The sequence below is a fragment of the Symphalangus syndactylus genome, chromosome 14, assembly GCF_028878055.3.
Source record: "Symphalangus syndactylus isolate Jambi chromosome 14, NHGRI_mSymSyn1-v2.1_pri, whole genome shotgun sequence".
Taxonomy (NCBI): Eukaryota; Metazoa; Chordata; class Mammalia; order Primates; family Hylobatidae; genus Symphalangus; species Symphalangus syndactylus.
The window spans coordinates 71,617,964-71,635,240 of record NC_072436.2 but is presented as its reverse complement, the minus strand read 5'-3'; the positions used below and the strand labels follow the sequence as shown (position 1 = coordinate 71,635,240).

The 17,277-nt window shown below is 43.5% G+C and overlaps 1 protein-coding gene across 5 annotated transcripts in view; it reads left to right on the top strand.

The window, feature by feature from the left end:
* ARHGAP25 (Rho GTPase activating protein 25) overlaps positions 1 to 16,906 on the top strand; it is a 91,342-nt gene extending 74,436 nt beyond the window's left edge. For all 5 annotated transcript variants that reach the window (XM_055241204.2, XM_055241207.2, XM_055241208.2 and 2 more), the window contains 6 exons: positions 3,059 to 3,191; positions 6,056 to 6,129; positions 7,628 to 7,749; positions 9,182 to 9,378; positions 12,391 to 12,926; positions 16,065 to 16,906. In XM_055241204.2, the coding sequence (XP_055097179.1) occupies positions 3,059 to 3,191; positions 6,056 to 6,129; positions 7,628 to 7,749; positions 9,182 to 9,378; positions 12,391 to 12,926; positions 16,065 to 16,272 (1,270 nt within the window). In that variant the 3' untranslated portion in view covers positions 16,273 to 16,906. The remainder of the gene's footprint in view (positions 1 to 3,058; positions 3,192 to 6,055; positions 6,130 to 7,627; positions 7,750 to 9,181; positions 9,379 to 12,390; positions 12,927 to 16,064) is intronic.
* Positions 16,907 to 17,277: the final 371 nt, after the last annotated feature.

Below are 17,277 nucleotides of genomic sequence, written 5' to 3'. Positions count from 1 at the left end.
AGACCATAAAATAGACATCTGAGTTAGCCCTAGTACAATGGGGTGCTCACATTAAAATAAAAATTTATAGAAATAATTGTTTAAGTTCCATGGTGTTAAGTGCTAAAAAGGAAACTCAACACTATGAAAACTTAGAACAGGGGCTTTTCACATGGTCTGGTGTATTTAGGGAGGTCCCCAAGAAAATGACATTTAAGCTGAGACCCAATAAACAAGAATGAGGAGTTAGCTAGGCCCAGCAGTGGGCATGGCTTGTCAGGATTATTTTTGGTGAAATGAACTGAGAAGCTTTCTATAAGTTTCAGTGTTGTAAAATGGTTTATATAGCTAATTGTGTTCTTTTATTATAACTTTGAAGTATCCATGTTGTAGCTGTATTTATAACCCCTTTCTCTTTTCTAATGATGGATGCTTTTTCTGTCTAAATTTCTCCTGATTAAACTGTCTAGGTGTCTTTTTTATTGTTGTTGTTTCTCTTCAAAAGTTCAAAAGATCCAATTTCTTTTCTTTTCTTTTTTTTTTTTTTTTTTTTTTGAGACCAAGTCTCACTCTGTCACCCAGGCTAGAGTGCAGTGCTGTGATCTTGGCTAACTGCAACCTCTGCCTCCTGGGTTCAAGTTATTCTCCTGCCTCAGCCGCCTGAGTAGCTGGGATTAAAGGCACTTGCCACCACGCCCAGCCAATTTTTGTATTTTTAGTAGATATGGGGTTTTGCCCTGTTGGCCAGGCTGGTCTCGAACTCCTGACCTCAAGTTCTCCACCCGCCTTGGCCTCCCGAAGTGCTGAGACTACAGACGTAAGCCACTGTTCCAGCCAGGATCCAGCTTCTTGAATTATCCTTTACGCTGTTTTTTCCATTTCAAACTCTGTTTTCTTCACTCATTCCACTGGTGTGCTTTTGGTGTTGAGGACTGTGCCCTAGAGTGGGCAGAGCATAGAATGCTGGAGGCATAGGGTAATGAAAGGAGGGAAGAGGCTTACAAGGATCAGGGTGACTTTAGGATAATAGAATTGAAGGGATTTGGAAGACTGATTGGATGGGGGTGTAGGAGAGGTCCCAATCAAAAGGGAGTCCCAGGATGCTGATAGAGACAAATGGGTGGACTGCAGTGTAGGGACTTTAGGAAGATGCAACTTTTGGACTTTGGGAGAATTCTGCTCCTGCAAATTGTCAGCTGACTGTCTTTCTGCCACTTACTCGGGAACTTCTCATAACATATTTTTACAAAAAGTACTTTTCCTAGCCTGGCTTTGCCTTGGGTATTTTTGGGCAGTGACTCAGCAGGGAAGGATTTTCCAGAATCCCCATGTTAAATGAATGGTTCCTACCCCAGATTTCCTGAGGGCGGCCATGGAGCATAGAGCAGGCTCTGTGCCAGCCCATGTTCTCCTGTTGAGGTAGAGTTCACAGGCTGCAAAGGGGAAGACTTTTCAGAAGACAGCTACAACAACTCGCTGTCAAAACCAAAATAAAATGCACACAAAGCACCAAGACAGAGCTTTACAATCAAGCCCAAGTATTCTTGCTTCTGTTGCCTCAGATGCCTCCCTTCTCCTCCTCTTGTCCAGATCCATCCCTCCCTTTTCTTCTAGGACCAGGAGACACGTCCTCCAGCCTATTCTATATTTCTCATCACTGAAATCAAGGAGATTCCAAAGTTATTCTGGACCTCTTGCCACATCACAGCTTTTCATGATGCTACCAGGGCTGCTACCTAAGAATGCCAGGTTTCATCAATATGAAACAAACATTTCTTCAATAATCAGCTTCAGGAATATGGTAGTGAATCTTACTTCTCTTGTAGCATTGCAGAATCAATGCAATCGCCTTGTAAACCAGCGGTCAACAAAATTTTCTTAATGGGCCACATATTAAATATTTAGGCTTTGCAGGCCGGATGGTCTTTACTGCAACTGTAATACTCCACTCAGCACATAAATGAACAAGTGTGGTGGTGTTCTGTAATTTTACTTACGGATGCTGACATCTGAATTTCCTATAATTTTTACATCATGACACACTCTTCTTCTTGTGAGTGTTTTTTTCCCCCAGCTATTTAAAAATGTAAAAATAATTCTTAGCTCCCAGGCTGTACAAATAGAGGCAATGGGACAGATTTGGCTTCTGGCCCGTGGCTTGCCAAGCCCTCCTGTAAATGGAGAAGCTGAACTGAACAGCCGTGCCTCTTTCAGTCAATCAGGCCCACAGGGAGGCATCCTCTCCTCATGCTCCAGGCTGACACACATGCTGCCTGCCTCATGCCCTAACTCGTCACTGCCTTTCAGAGCTCATCTGAGGTACTCTTTCATCTGAGAAGTCACCTATGTGTTCCCATCTCTGCCCTGGGTGTTCTTTTTCCATACTTCCATAGGATCCTGAGTCCTGGGCTTCCCATATCATGGCATTAGCCACACAGTATTGTAAGGACCTTATAATGCTTGAGTCCCCACAGCTCTGTGGCTTGATGGGGACAGGGCTCCATCCCTGGATTGGATGGCTACTGATGTCCCTTGGGTTGGCTACTGAAATCCCAGTGCTTGACAAGTATCTTGCAGTATCTTGCACCTAATAGGTTTTCTCAATGATTATTGATTGAGTGAATTATTGAGTAAATATGTGAGTGAACCCCAGAACTATTTTAAGCACTCTGGAAGATTAAAGAGATGAATGGACCAAGGATATAAAGGAGTTAACACAAGCTATGTTAGAGACTAATTAGACAATGCTAATTGTGAGGCACTAAATGACTTGAAGAAGGAAGAAAGCAATAAAGACGAAAATCATTAAGGAAGGTTTAGTAAAAATGTAGACCTTGAACTTACCTTTGAGGTAGTTGGGTGGAAGAGACAGAGGAACATTTACTCAAGATTGTTGTTCCAGAAGGGCAAATTAGCAAAAATGTTTTGGTCTGATTCTTCTTTATCAGACTCCACTCCTCTGCAAAATTTCTGTTTGTAATTTATGGTTCTATTCACTGAATCATCAGGATGGAAGTGAGGAACATCCTAAAGTTTTTCTTTCAAAGAGTTTCAAAGAGTGTTGCTTATTTTCTTCCAGAGACACAGATGTGCACACTGTGGCTTCCCTGTTAAAGCTCTACCTTCGAGACCTCCCAGAGCCCGTGGTTCCCTGGAGCCAGTACGAAGGGTTCCTGCTCTGTGGGCAGCTCACGAATGCGGACGAGGCAAAGGTTTGCATCTTAGAGTTAGTTGTCTTGGTTTAGAAGAAAGTGATTGGTTTTCTGGACACTATTCCAACAGGCAACAGTGGGTCAAGGGGCCTATACTTTTTGGTAAGATAGTCAAATGCAACTTCCTCAGCAACAAAAGGCATATGAACTCAATCATAATGACTGGCAAACCACAGCCTTCATGAGATGCAATAATCCAATAAAGAATTGGACCATAATCAAATACTGCTGGGTCATATTAAATGTAGTGAGAAAAGGAGGATACATCGGAGGAGGGTTTCAAGCATGATGGTGTTGCTGAGACTTGCTGGGACACGAGGACAGGCTAGAAGGCAGGTGTGAGGTCACATAGTTCAAGCTCTACAGCAGCTGTGAGTGTCAGGCGTGGTCATCCAAGGAATGCATGTGCCAGGGAGAAGAAGGACAGGGAAGGTTTTCTGATTGTTGTTCTTTTCAGCCACAGCTGCCTGTAGGGTCTGTAACCCCCATCTTCAATATGCTTGTGGAAGTGCACAAGTTCACTAGCAAGATTTTTTATCCTGTATAAATTTATTCCTAGAGAGGCCTTATAGTCAACAATGATCACACTGTAGTCATGTTATTATAATCAACCAACCAACCAACCAACCAACCAACCAACCAAAGAAACTGATGAAGCCCCACCAACAACAATAAACTCTGATGATTTTTAAACAAGATTTTCAAATCCAAGTGATCCATGAAGAAGTTTATGTTTATATCAATGACTATGTTAAAAGCCCTCTCTGGCAAAGTGGTGCACAGAAAAATCTATAATGAAGACCTAGATTTAACTTTGATTTTGCCATTAGTCAAATTATGCATATTTTATAAGACTCAGTTTATTTACTTAGACCAATAGAACTTTCGATGGTAATGGAACTTTTATATATCTGCACCATTCAACATGGTAACCACCAGCCACACATGGCTATTGGGCATCTAAAATGTGGCTAGTGCACCTGGGAAGCCAAATTCCTAATTTTATTTAATTTTGATTTAGTTAAATTTAAGTAGTTACATGTGGCAAGTAACTGCTATATTAGACACCACAAACTTAGATAATTTTCATAATAATATCAGCCATGCCTAGGATTGTTTTGAGGACCCAGGGATATGATACTGGGGGTGACTTAAAAATTTTTTTCAATATAAGGGAAGGTTTATCTTCCACACTTCAGAATTTATTAGATAGTCTGCTTCATAGAATATATTTATTTCAAACGAATGAAGAAATAGCACCCTAGCCCTGTAAGAAAACAGCTGTGAGAACTTCCATCCCTGACTGAGGGTGGGGAGAGCATCATGATTTGAATAGATCCTGACATAAGAGAAAAGCTGACTTTATATTTCAAAATTGAGAAAGGAAGAGAACATGATACAGGTTTTGCAGCTCCTTTCCAAACAAAAATTAAATTGCATGGATCTGAGGTACGATATTTTGTGCGTAACTTAAGAATTTTATTGGGGGAGGGAGAAGGGGATATGAAAAGTCTTAACTTATATTGGTATATCTGCTCACCATTGTGAAAGTAATAAAATTTTATGGAACAAGGTTTAAAAGGCAGCTAAAAAGATAAATGTTTCAGATCGCATCACACCCCTGGGTTCTGGGGAAAGTAAAAGAAGCACCTAGATGCTGTTCTGACATAAGTTTCCCACCCCTGCACTCACTATAGACTTGCTTCTCCCAGCTTTCTCAATCTCAGCATCTTTGAGAGTTTCCACATCTGTGGCAGTGCATGTCTACACACAGGGACCAAGGTCCTTCTCACTGGTGAAAACATGGCAGAGGTGGCAGCTAGGAAGGGTGAGTCTGTAGCAAGCTTTGCAATGAATTTACTTGACTCAACTGAAGAAGGGATCTCAGCATGAAGCTGATGCTACACTAAGAAGGTCTATATCTACGGAAGCTGCTGCGTGTAGGCTGACAAGGCTGGAGGGTGCGTTTTCTGCAGGAGAGCTGCTCAGGTTTGAGGAGTGCCTGCATACCGCCTGTGAGTTGTGTACTCTCTTTATTTTATTTTTTTTTTTTTGAGACGGAGTTTCGCTCTTTCACCCAGGCTGGAGTGCAGTGGCGCAATCTCAGCTCACTGCAATCTCCGCCTTCCAGTTTCAAGCGATTCTCCTGCCTCAGCCTCCCGAGTAGCCACCCACCACCACGCCCGGCTAGTGAATTGTGTACTCTCACAAGCACCATGTTGCAGATAGTGATTACAGACCCTACAGGCAGCTGTGGTTGAAAAGAACACGGAAAAGCTCGCTGTCCCTCTTCTCTCTGGCACATGCATTCCTAGTAGACCTTGCCTGACATCCACGGCCATCCACTGCAGAGCTTGAACAGTCTGACCTTGCACCATCCTCCAGCATGGTCTGCCTATCTCTGTGTCCCAGCAGGTCTCAGCTAGGCCATTGTGCTTGAAATCCTTCTCAGAAGAATCCTCCTTTTCTCACCAGTCTTAAGGTGATTCTGAGATATCTTATTGTGGTTTTATTCTTTATTGGATTGTTACATCTCAAGCATTCATTAGGCAAACAATTAATGTATGAGTTGTTAAACAGTCCTTTCTTAGAGTAGCTCAGGGTCAAGGGTGGGGTGCAGTGGCGTAATTACAGATAAATAAAAGGTATACATAACAAAAACTATGACCCTTTTTAAAAAAATTCTATGAGAATTTAGAGTTATTTCCAATTTTTTTTTTTTAAACCCACAAAACTACAGGGACAGGAATGACTGCCAAAGTGTTTCTGCACAGGTACACCAATTCTGTTCCAGGGTCTCCTTGCTGGCACATGGGCAGGCTCATTTACTGGTAAATGATTTACTGGTGTAAATCTCTTCCCAGGCTCAGCAGGAGTTGATGAAGCAGCTCTCCATCCTTCCTCGTGACAACTATAGTCTCCTGAGCTACATCTGCAGGTGAGAGGCCCCTGGTATCAACTCTACAGTTTTCAACCCCATCAGAAAGAAGCTCCTAGTTAGAAGAGGAGGGACCACCTCTGTGAACAGAGAGATTCTGGTCTAGCACTTTGGAAGATCAGCTGTATTCACATAGCACTGAAGTAGCTTCCGGTATAATTTCAAGGATTCTGAAAACCTGGTTGACCCAAAAAATGAATGTGCACCCCCCTTTAGGCCTGCCTCAGCACTGCCCAGAGTCCTGGTACATGCAAGAGAACCCAGAATTCTTATAATGTTTCTAGAATGATCTCCCATCTTTGTGACTCTGAGCCGTAGCTTAGCTCTGGGGAGACATTCATTCTGGGCCACCCTGGTTATTTTCCTTCAGCCCTTTCTGGGGACCTGCTGTGCACCACCCCTGTGGCAACTCTAGCTGTGGATTGACCCAGATCTGGCTGGGCTGGGAACTGGGATCTTCATCCCAGACTGACCTGAATTTTGTCTTTTATTTTTTAAAAGTAATTTGTTGTAGTTCCTAGATTATAAAAGTCATGCTTGCTTGACTTGGAAACCAGGAAGATATAGCAAACAGTAAATGAGAAATAAAAAGGACCCACAATCCCTTCACCAGCAATAAGCACTATTAACACTTAAGCATTTTTCCTTCTGGGTGTTGTCTCTCCATGATAGATCTTTTCATACCTTAATATAAATACAGGGGAATAACATTTTATACTAAATCAAAATTATATAGAGGATTGTATCCTGCTTTTTTGGTTTAATGTTTTATTATGAGTATTTCCCTATGCCATAAAATTGGATTATAAATAACTCCATAATATTTCGTAATGTTTCATCATTTGGACACATCACCATTTATTTAATAATTGCTCTGTATTTGAAATTGTGTTGCTTCATTCTATCCACTTTTAAATGGTTCTTAGAGAGAGTATTTAGAAATTCCCTGTTTTTACAGTGAATCTGAGAGCTTTGTGCCTCAAAGGGGTAGAATTTTAGCAAAAATTCAGTATTAGTTATGGAGCACCTGCTGAGAATTAGCAATGCTTGTGCTCTAATCAGAGGATGAGAGCAAGGAGGCACCATGGATTCCCCAGCCCTGAGATCTCCTTGCCAATAAAGTTTTCATCTCTGGAGGCTTGGATGGGATGGGAGATAAGCCTATCAAGGCAAGACATGGGTATGGGCAGATACCCATTTTACCTTTTCTAGTCCACTCTGAGCTCCTGGAAGCGGATCTTGCCTCCTGCTTATGTGATTCCACTCACCTCCCCCAACCCCCACCCCAGCAGCTGGGCAGGACCCTCCCGATTTATCTTCCTTCCTTGGTCTTGGGTCTTTCAGGATGAGGCTAAATTCTTGTGGGCAGAGCAGGCTGGTCTCATTCCTGAGACTGGGAGGAAAGCATTGGATCCATCCCTGAGTTCTCGTTGGAACTCTCGTGCTTCCTCCTGGCTACTTCCTGCTTTCTACCATGGGATTTCTTGGCTGCCTGTAGGTTCCTACATGAAATACAGCTGAACTGTGCTGTTAACAAGATGAGCGTGGACAACCTGGCTACTGTGATTGGTGTGAATCTCATCAGGTCGAAGGTCGAAGACCCTGCCGTCATCATGAGAGGTATGGCTGGTCATGTGGTGAAAGCAGGTACACAGGAAATAACAATTACAACATTCCCCCTGATACTTGTGCACTGCTCTGTAGTTTGCCAAGCATTTTCAGCAGGTTATCAATCTCATCTGAGTCATGCAATACCCTTGTGAGGTAGGCAGGGCAGGAATTATGTCCATTTTTCAGATCACAACAAAGGACAGAGGTCAAGGGTTTGCCCAATGGTCCCACAGTGCAGTAGACTAGCACAATAATAGCTAGCTAGTGTTTGCTAGTCTTTTATTACTTTTTTTTTTTTTTTTTTTTGAGACGGAGTCTCGCTCTGTCACCCAGGCTGGAGTGCAGTGGCGCAATCTCGGCTCACTGCAAGCTCCGCCTCCCGGGTTCACGCCATTCTCCTGCCTCAGCCTCTGCGAGTAGCTGGGACTACAGGCGCCCGCCACCACGACCAGCCAATTTTTGGTATTTTTCAGTAGAGACGGGGTTTCACCGTGGTCTCGATCTCCTGACCTCGTGATCCGCCCGCCTCGGCCTCCCAAAGTGCTGGGATTACAAGCGTGAGCCACCGCGCCCGGCCCGTCTTTTATTACTTTTAAATACCCTTAGCCAGATTGAGCAAGCAGGTTTCTTTTTATTTTATTTTATTTTTATTTATGTATTTATTGAGTTGGAGCCTCACTCTGTTGCCTAGGCTGGAGTGCAGTGGTGCAACCTTAGCTCACTGTAACCTCCGCCTCCCGGGTTCAAGTGATTCTCCTGCCTCAGCCTCCTGAGTAGCTGGGACTACAGGCATAAACCCCCACACCCAGATAATTTTTGTAATTTTAGTACAGACAGGGTTTCACCATTTTGGCCAGACTGGTCTCGAACTCCTGACCTCAAGTGATCTTCCTGCCTCGGCCTCCCAAAGTGCTGGGATTACAGGCATGAGTCACCGTGCCCAGCCAGCTTTCATTTTATAAGCCAGCCCACAAAAAGTTTGCTTAAAAAGCTGTGCTGTGCAGGCTTCTGAGGCTGTGTCCTGACACAGAGTACTAATATCTGCCATGGGCATGGGGGCAGAAAGCCTGTCACATATTTGCTGTGTGTCTGATAAGAAACCAGATATCATATTGAGGACCACATCAGGGGAGAAAGATGTCTTCATTTTCTCTGCTGTTTTGTTGCCTACTTTCCTGATCAAAAACTAATCCAGTGGACTATTGGCTCCCCCTGAAACAGCTCCCTCTTTCATTCTACTCCCATGTCCTTCTGTTCCATCCCTTTCAACATCATCTCCAACTCCAAGCAATTAAAAAGGGTCTTTTGAGAAGCAGAATGAGGCCCTTCTGGGCCCTGTAGTTTTAGAACCGAGTTTGGAGACATCCATGGGTGGGGATCCTTGAGGACTGACTACCTGCCTCCTACACTACACTACAGGTCTTTTTCTTCTTTCTTTCAGGGACTCCTCAGATCCAAAGAGTGATGACTATGATGATCAGAGACCATGAAGTCCTCTTCCCCAAGTCCAAGGATATACCCCTGTCACCCCCTGCCCAGAAAAACGACCCCAAGAAAGCTCCAGTGGCCCGAAGCTCTGTGGGCTGGGATGCCACTGAAGACCTCCGAATTTCTAGGACAGACAGCTTCAGTAGCATGGTAAGGTGCAGAGAACCTTCCTGCTTCCATTGGGTTCTTCCTTTAGTCCAGGCCATCCCACATAAGGCCCGCTCTGGGGTGGCAATTTGGGGAGTTTTAGGTGATGCAGTGGCAGTGGGCACAGCTGCTACAGACTCATCTGAACACACCTTGAAAGCCTGCTCTCTTTCCAAATCTAGTTTCTATTGGCATCTTTGAGGGGGGTGAGTGACAAGTGTGCCAATCACCCAGTGACTGAGCAATGAGGGTCTTCACTGAAGCCCATTCTAAAAAAGAGACTCAAATACAGTCCAGAGAAGTTCAATGGGAAAGATGTATACCACATTGTAAATGTTTTGGTCAGAATTATTGAAAATTCTGGGTGAACGTCCAGAGAAAACTGGTTTCCTGCTAACTCATGAAACGTGATTCCTTTCTCAGAGTATGTGATGTGTTTGTGTAATATTTCTCATTCCTTGATAAGCAGTCTCAGCCATGTCAGCCCCCACGTTTGTGCTGAAGGGTTGAAACTCACGTTCCCAATGTCCAAAAGCTCTGCTGACTCTGAAATGTAGACCTCGTGAGGGCAATAATTTACAAAGGTCAAATATTTTTATATATTTATAGGAACAAATATTTTTACAAAGAACATGTGAACTTTATATAGTAGCTTGATCTTTATGTGTGGCCAAAAATGGATTTCAAATTTCTAGTTGACCAGATGATTCAAGTTACCTACAGTACTGTTTGCCCTGAAGATTGTTTTTAAAAGGCAGGTAATGGGTAGTGGTTGTGGTTTTTCTTAGGATAAGTCTTTCTGGATGCAATGCATTCTACTAACACTCTAAAACTAAAATAAAATTTAAAAATGCTCATACTTCATGTAACAAGATCATCCCACAGTCCTTGAGAATAGCTATTATTGTACTCATTTAATAGGTTTCTGCCATTTATTGATTTCTGTGGGCAGGCACTATGCTGGGAAATTTACACTGATCACCTCTAGAGTCCTCATATTACATAACATTGTAGGGCAGAATTTATCATTCGTATTGTGTTATTGAGGAGCAGAAACTCAGAGAGGTTGAGCAGCTGGCCCAATGTAGCAGCACTAGCTTGTTATAGAGGAGGACTCAGATCCAGTCCTCCCTTCAGAACCCAGGTACCTCTAACTCCAGGTGGGGTTTCTGAAGCAAGCGATTGGCTACAAAGATTAAAGGGAGGGCTTGAACCCGATTGTCTGACGTTATGTTTAGGTCTCACTTGATCTTAGCCAAAAGGCCAAGAAGTGATTGATTTTATGTTTAGGTCTCATATTCTGTCTCCTTTTTCTTTATAATTTCATTTAAAAATATATAATATATGTACATGGTTCAAGTAATCGAAAACATAGAAAAAGGTATACATTGAGAAGTTCTGCTCCCTCCCGTACTCCCACCCACCCCATCCCTCGCTGCCTTAGTTTCTTATTTATCCTTCCAATGTTCCTTTATGAAAATATAAGAAGACATGAGTGCAAATTATTTACCTCCTTTTTTACACAAAATGTAGTATAATTCTGTCTCTCTCTACAGTCACACACATACACATATAGTCACATACAAACTCCCACACAAAACTCTGTATCTTGCATTTTTGTACTTAGCAGTATATTCTGGAGCCTTTTTCATGTCAATACATAAACAGCTACCTCATATGACCTCATGTTTTCAAGAGGTGTATAGTGTCCCATTCTGTAGATATACCAGTCCCTATAGATGAACACACTGCCTTCAGTTCTTTTCTTTTTCTTTTCTTTTCTTTTTTTTTTTTTTTTGTGTGACAGGGTCTCACTTTATTGCCTAAGCTGGAGTGCAGTGGTGTGATTACAGCTTCCTGCAGCCTTGACCTCCTGCTGAGGCGATCCTTCGGCCTCGGCCTCCCAAGTAGCTGGGATTACAGGTGCATACTACCATGCTGGGCTAAATTTTTTTGCGTATTTTTTGTAGAGACGGGGTTTCACCATGTTGCCCAGACTGGCCTCGAACTCCTGAGCTCAAGTGATCCACCCTCCTCAGCCTCCCAAAGTGCTGGGATTACAGGCATCAGCCACTGCACCCAGCCTTTCAGTTCTTCGTACTACAAAAAAAGCTGCAATAAATAACTTTGGGACCTCCTTTTGTACTCAGGCAGATGTATTTCTCAAATGCATTTTCAGAAGTGGGCTTGATGGGTCAGAGGGTAAATAGATTTGATTGTATGATTTTGAAACAAATTATTGGAGTTTGTGTCATTTTACACTTCCAGAAGCAATGCATGAAAGAACTGTTTTCCTACAGTTTTGCCAACAGAGTGTGTTGTCAAATTTTGGGGGTTTGCTCATCTGATAAGTGAGACTGGCATTTCAGTAATTTTAATTTTAATTTGAGTTTCTTGTATTATGAGAGAGGCTGAACATCTTTTCTTATGTACAAGGACTAGTTTCATTTTTTCCTCTGTGAGCTGCCTGATCTTGTCCTTTGCCTGTAATTATACTGGTTGTTGATCTTTCTTCACAATTTTTATGAACTTTATCTATTAAGGAGAGTAACCAATTGTCTGATATGCGTTGCAAATACCTTTTGCTAGTTTTTTTTTTTTTTTGGTTTGGTATGTGGTGATTTGTTATTTTGTTTTTATTTTTGTTCTTTTTAATTTTTTAGGTCATGGAAATCAAAAGGTCAAATTTATCAAACTTTTATGGCTTCTGGGTTTTCAGTCGTAGTTACAAAGACCACCCATACTAAGATTACATAAGGATCCTACTTTAGGACTCTTTAACCACAAACAAACACTTGATTTTGGTGAGACTTCATCTCTAGAACATGGTTCCTTTAGTGAAATATCCTTTTGGAAAAAAATGCCAATGCAGATAATCAACTAATGTGATACATTAAGAATTTCATAGGTATGCTACCAGGAAACTTTTGTTTTGGGGTCTCTAATCCTTCCCTTGGGAGCATGCCACACAGAGGTGAAAACCCCATGTGACATCCATGGCCGTTTCTTTTCTAGACAAGGGACTCTGATACAACAACCAGCCCCACTGGACAGCAGCCGAGCGATGGGTTTCTGGAGGACAGCAGCAAAGTACCCAGGGAAAAGCCAGGAGATTGGAAAATGCAATCTCGTAAAAGGACTCAAACACTCCCTAACCGGAAATGTTTCTTGACACCAGCTTTTCAGGGTGCCAACAGCAGCAAAACGGAGATCTTTAAAAATGAATTCTGGTCGCCTTCCTCAGAGGCTAAGGCAGGGGAAGGGCACAGGAGAACGATGTCTCAAGACTTGCGCCAACTTTCTGACTCCCAACGGACTTCCACCTACGATAACGTCCCTTCCCTGCCAGGGTCCCCTGGGGAGGAAGCCAGTGCACTCTCTTCCCAAGCCTGTGACTCCAAGGGAGATACTCCTGCCAGTCCAAACTCTGAAACTGGACCTGAAAAAAAGAACTCTGGAGAAGAGGAACTTGATTCTTTGCAGAGGACGGTCCAAGAGCTACGAAAGGAAATAGAAACACAGAAGGAAATGTATGAGGAACAGATTAAAAAGTAAGTCAGACAGAGGGGCACTGAGAGGCACTTGGCTTGCATCTTTAGAGACAAGAGGGATTGTTCCCATCCACCACAGAAGTCACATCATAAAGCTTCAATTTGGAGAAGACAGTAATCTATAGCAGGCCTAGGAAGGAAAGAGTAAAGGGAACAATGAGATGACTAAATTGGTGAACACTCTAAACATTAAACTAGATTTAGGAAATGTAAATATCTAGCTTAAGTAGTTTAATCAATAATTTCCAAACAGTGGTTCTTTAAGAATCAACATGCTTTAATTAATTTAAAGGAAATTAATTTTTTTTATGTTAAGGTCATTCATTGATTCTGCAAATACTCCTCGAGCCCCTCCTCTGTGCCAGGCACATTCCAGTTGTTAGAGTATAGCACTGAACAAAAGAGACAAAAGTTCCTGCACTTACAGAACTTCTTCTAGTGGGGACAGATGGACAATACAAATATATAATAAAATATATGTTATGTCAGCTGATGGCAAGTGCTGTGGAGAAAAATAAAGTGGGTCAGGAGGTTGGAAAGTTCAAGGAACAGGTTCCAATGTAAAATAGGGGGGACAGGCAAGGCCTCCGTGAGAAGGCAGCAGGTAAGTAAAGGCCTGAAGGAGATTAGGAGCAAGTCAGCTGCGTAGATGGGAGATGACTACGGCCAGTGCAGAGCCGTGAGAAAAGAGCAGGCCCCCATGGTCCCACCCAGGGAGAGTGGTTAGAAGGAGATGAGGGTGGAGAAGTACAGGAGGCCAGGACGCAGTAGGGTTTTGTCAGCCACTGCAAGCCTGAGTAAGAAGCTTCGGGATGGTTTCAACCTGGTTTATGCTTCATTGGCTCACTGGCTTCCCATTGAGCACCGGCTGCACGGGGCAAACAGAAGTGGGAGACCAGTTAGGCAGCTATTGCCTCTGTCACATGCAAATTCCCAAGATCTGTACACACAGTTTGTCCTCTTGGGTAGGTAGAGTATTTTCTTGAAATATTTTTCACACTACTGATTGGCCGGCAAATTTGTTTTCAGGAGAGAAAACCTTGATCCAGCTGTTCCCATATCAGCACTAGTCATGAGGCAGTGAAATGTGGATTCGTGGGCTCTTAGATTTATGGCTACAACTTAGTCCACGCAGACTCAGGTATCCGAAGGGAAGACTACTGTGAACCCTCATTCATTGTTCCACACAGAGAGAGCTGCCATCCAGAAGCAAAACGTAGCTTGTTTGTCTAAGAAACTGAAACCAATCATTTGTAGAATTAAAGACTTCTGTGACATCTTGGCAGTGATCAAAGCAGTCCCATAGAAGGCACACACTGCCCTCAAATATGAGTATCTTCAACAGGGTAGAAAAAGAACTAGCTGCCACAGATGTGGCTGCTTCTCCTGAATGGAACAGAGTCCTCTGAATCCACCAGTCAGGGAAGCCTCCCATCCCAGGCTCCTGAGCCCACACAGATTCTACCTCCCACTGGAACCCATGGTCAGGATCTAGCACAGTGCCTCACTTGGAATTTCTTCCAGAATCAGAGGGGTACAGAGAACTTGGAGAAGAAAAGTAGATTTGTAATGAGAGGGTCAGAAGGAATGGCTGGGCGCGGTGGCCCATGCCTGTAATCCCAGCACTTTGGGAGGCCGAGGTGGGCAAATCACCAGGTCAGGAGATCGAGACCATCCTGGCTAACACAGTGAAACCCTGTCTCTACTAAAAATATAAAAAATTAGCCAGGCGTGATGGTGGGTGCCTGTAGTCCCAGCTACTCAGGAGGCTGAGGCAGGAGAATGGAGTGAACCTGGGAGGTGGAGCTTGCAGTGAGCTGAGATCACACCACTGCACTCCAGCCTGGGCAACAGAGTGAGACTCCATCTCAAAAAAAAAAAAAAAAAAAAAAGGAAGAAAAAAGGATAGAATGAGATCAATTTAGCTTTAAGAAGAGATAGGTGGGGGTAGGCAAAGTTCTGAAGATGGATTGTTACCCACAGAATAGGCCAAGGCCCTTGAAGCTAGAACCCAAGTTTTGGGCTCACATGGGAGCTCAAGTCTCCCCTGTACAAATGGGCAGGCCATCTGGGGAGAAGGGGGGCACACTCTACAGAATGAAATTCTGAAACAAATTTCCAGTCACACAGTCAGCATATATACACTCATTCCTAAGGGTTAATTCAGCACAGCCTGGCAGGGGGCCACCTGGCACTACATGAGGATTTTGGCCAGTAACGATTAAAATGTTAGCAATTCAGGAATCCCGCAGATTTTTCACCTGGCATGGGATTCAGAAGTGAGGATGAGACTGCCAGGACCACGGCTCCCCAAAGGGCAGTTTCCTCTGTTTCTCTAAATCTTGGTCCCCAGGAGATCCTTAATAAGAGAGGGTGCTAGTGTGTACTCTCCACTGACACAGGATGAGGAGGCACTCGTGAGCACAGAGGTGTGAGAAATTTGAAATATGGATGGGACTTTCAAGACTGATACAAGGTGCTGTGGGAGTGAATATATAGATCTATTAGAACCGGTCCCTTCTTTCAAAGACTTTATTATCCGGTTGAAGATACAAAACATAAAACGACATGAGAAAAAACACAATAGATGTCACAAGATGGTGTTAATGACAAATGAGGGGGCTGGGTGTGGTGGCTCACGCCTGTAATCCCAGCGCTTTGGGAGGCCAAGGCAGGCAGATCACGAGGTCAGGAGATCAAGACCATCCTGGCTAACATGGTGAAACCCAGTCTCTACTAAAAATACAAAAAAAGAAAAAAAAAAAAGAAAAAATTAGCTGGGTGTGGTGGCGGGCATCTGTAGTCCCAGCTACTTGGGAGGCTGAGGAAGGAGAATGGTGTGAACCTGGGAGACAGAGCTTGCAGTGAGCCGAGATCGTGTCACTGCATTCCATCCAGCCTGGGCAACAAAGCGAGACTCCATCAAAAAAAAAAAAATGACAAATGAGGGGCTCAGAAGTGCTGTGGGGATTCAGGTTTCCTGGGACATCTTCATGTGGGAAGAGGGACATAGCCGAGAGGTTGGATAAGGGTCTTGTGATTTGAAAAGGAAAATGAGCAGCAGGTTGTGAGCAAAGGGGAAGGAAGAGCCTAGAATGAATGCCATATTCTTTCATTCTTTTCTTTCCTTCCCTGTAGCCTTGAGAAGGAGAATTATGACGTTTGGGCTAAGGTGGTGAGGCTCAATGAAGAACTGGAGAAGGAAAAGAAGAAGTCTGCAGCCCTAGAGATCAGCCTCCGCAACATGGAGCGCTCCCGGGAGGATGTTGAGAAGAGGAACAAGGCCTTGGAAGAAGAAGTCAAAGAATTTGTCAAATCCATGAAGGAACCCAAGACCGAGGCTTAGGAGTCCCAGGAGTACTGCAGGGACAGCCCCAGAGAGGCCCAACTCTGACCCCTTTCTCAGTGCTACCTGATGACGGGGAAACAAAATTACTCTCTGAGAGGGAAAGGACATTTGAGGGGAACATCAAATGTCCCCATAAATAAATGAATGGAGTTTGCAGGAAGGTGAGGGTGAGCAGAGATGTGTGTGGACATCTCTGACCATCCATTGCTGTATTCAAATGGATTGTGTTATTCCACTCTGGTCTCAGGCATGACCACATCCAATGAAGACATTTGAGGCAGCACATCTCAGGACCCAGGCAATAGACTGGCCCCAACACAGGCTGGGCTGAGGTGTGATTCTTTGTTTTTTGTGTGGAACAGCTCACCTTGTCAGATAGCCTCAGGGCATCTCTGAGACACAGGGGCAGAAAATGACATTCATCTTTTGAGTCCTCATCCATGGAGTGCTGTGTTTGGGGGGCTACATCTGCTGAAGCGAGAACCCCATTCTGCCACCCCACCAGGATGCCCATTCTCCAGGACTTCTCCAACTTATTATTAGACTAAACCAGAACAAGCAACAAACTGTATTTATACAAGCAAAATTGATGAGAAAATTATATTCAAATAAAGCAAAAATTAAAAAGCAAGGCTATTGCTAATCCATACAGCACCTTTGTGAGAATTAGCAAAAGACACTCCTTCCTTGAGGCAGGTGGCTTGCTGAGCAGGGCATGGGCTGAATTTCAGTCCTGACTTGCCTTTCAGGGACAGGTGTTTCTATACTTGCGGAGCCCCCATTTCTTCTGTATTTCACACAATTGCTGTGGGGATTACATGAGAAGATGTAATCTAGTCCCTACTTGCTTTTTAATTGTGTATGGAGGGCCTGGAAACAAAGGCTTCCTACTATGATAGGATTTGTTGTGGGTTTAGACAGTAATTTTCATGATAATAGTTTCTTTTTTCCTGTTTCACCAAAATGCAAGTGATTTTACCCTTAAAGGGACAAGAGGCACTA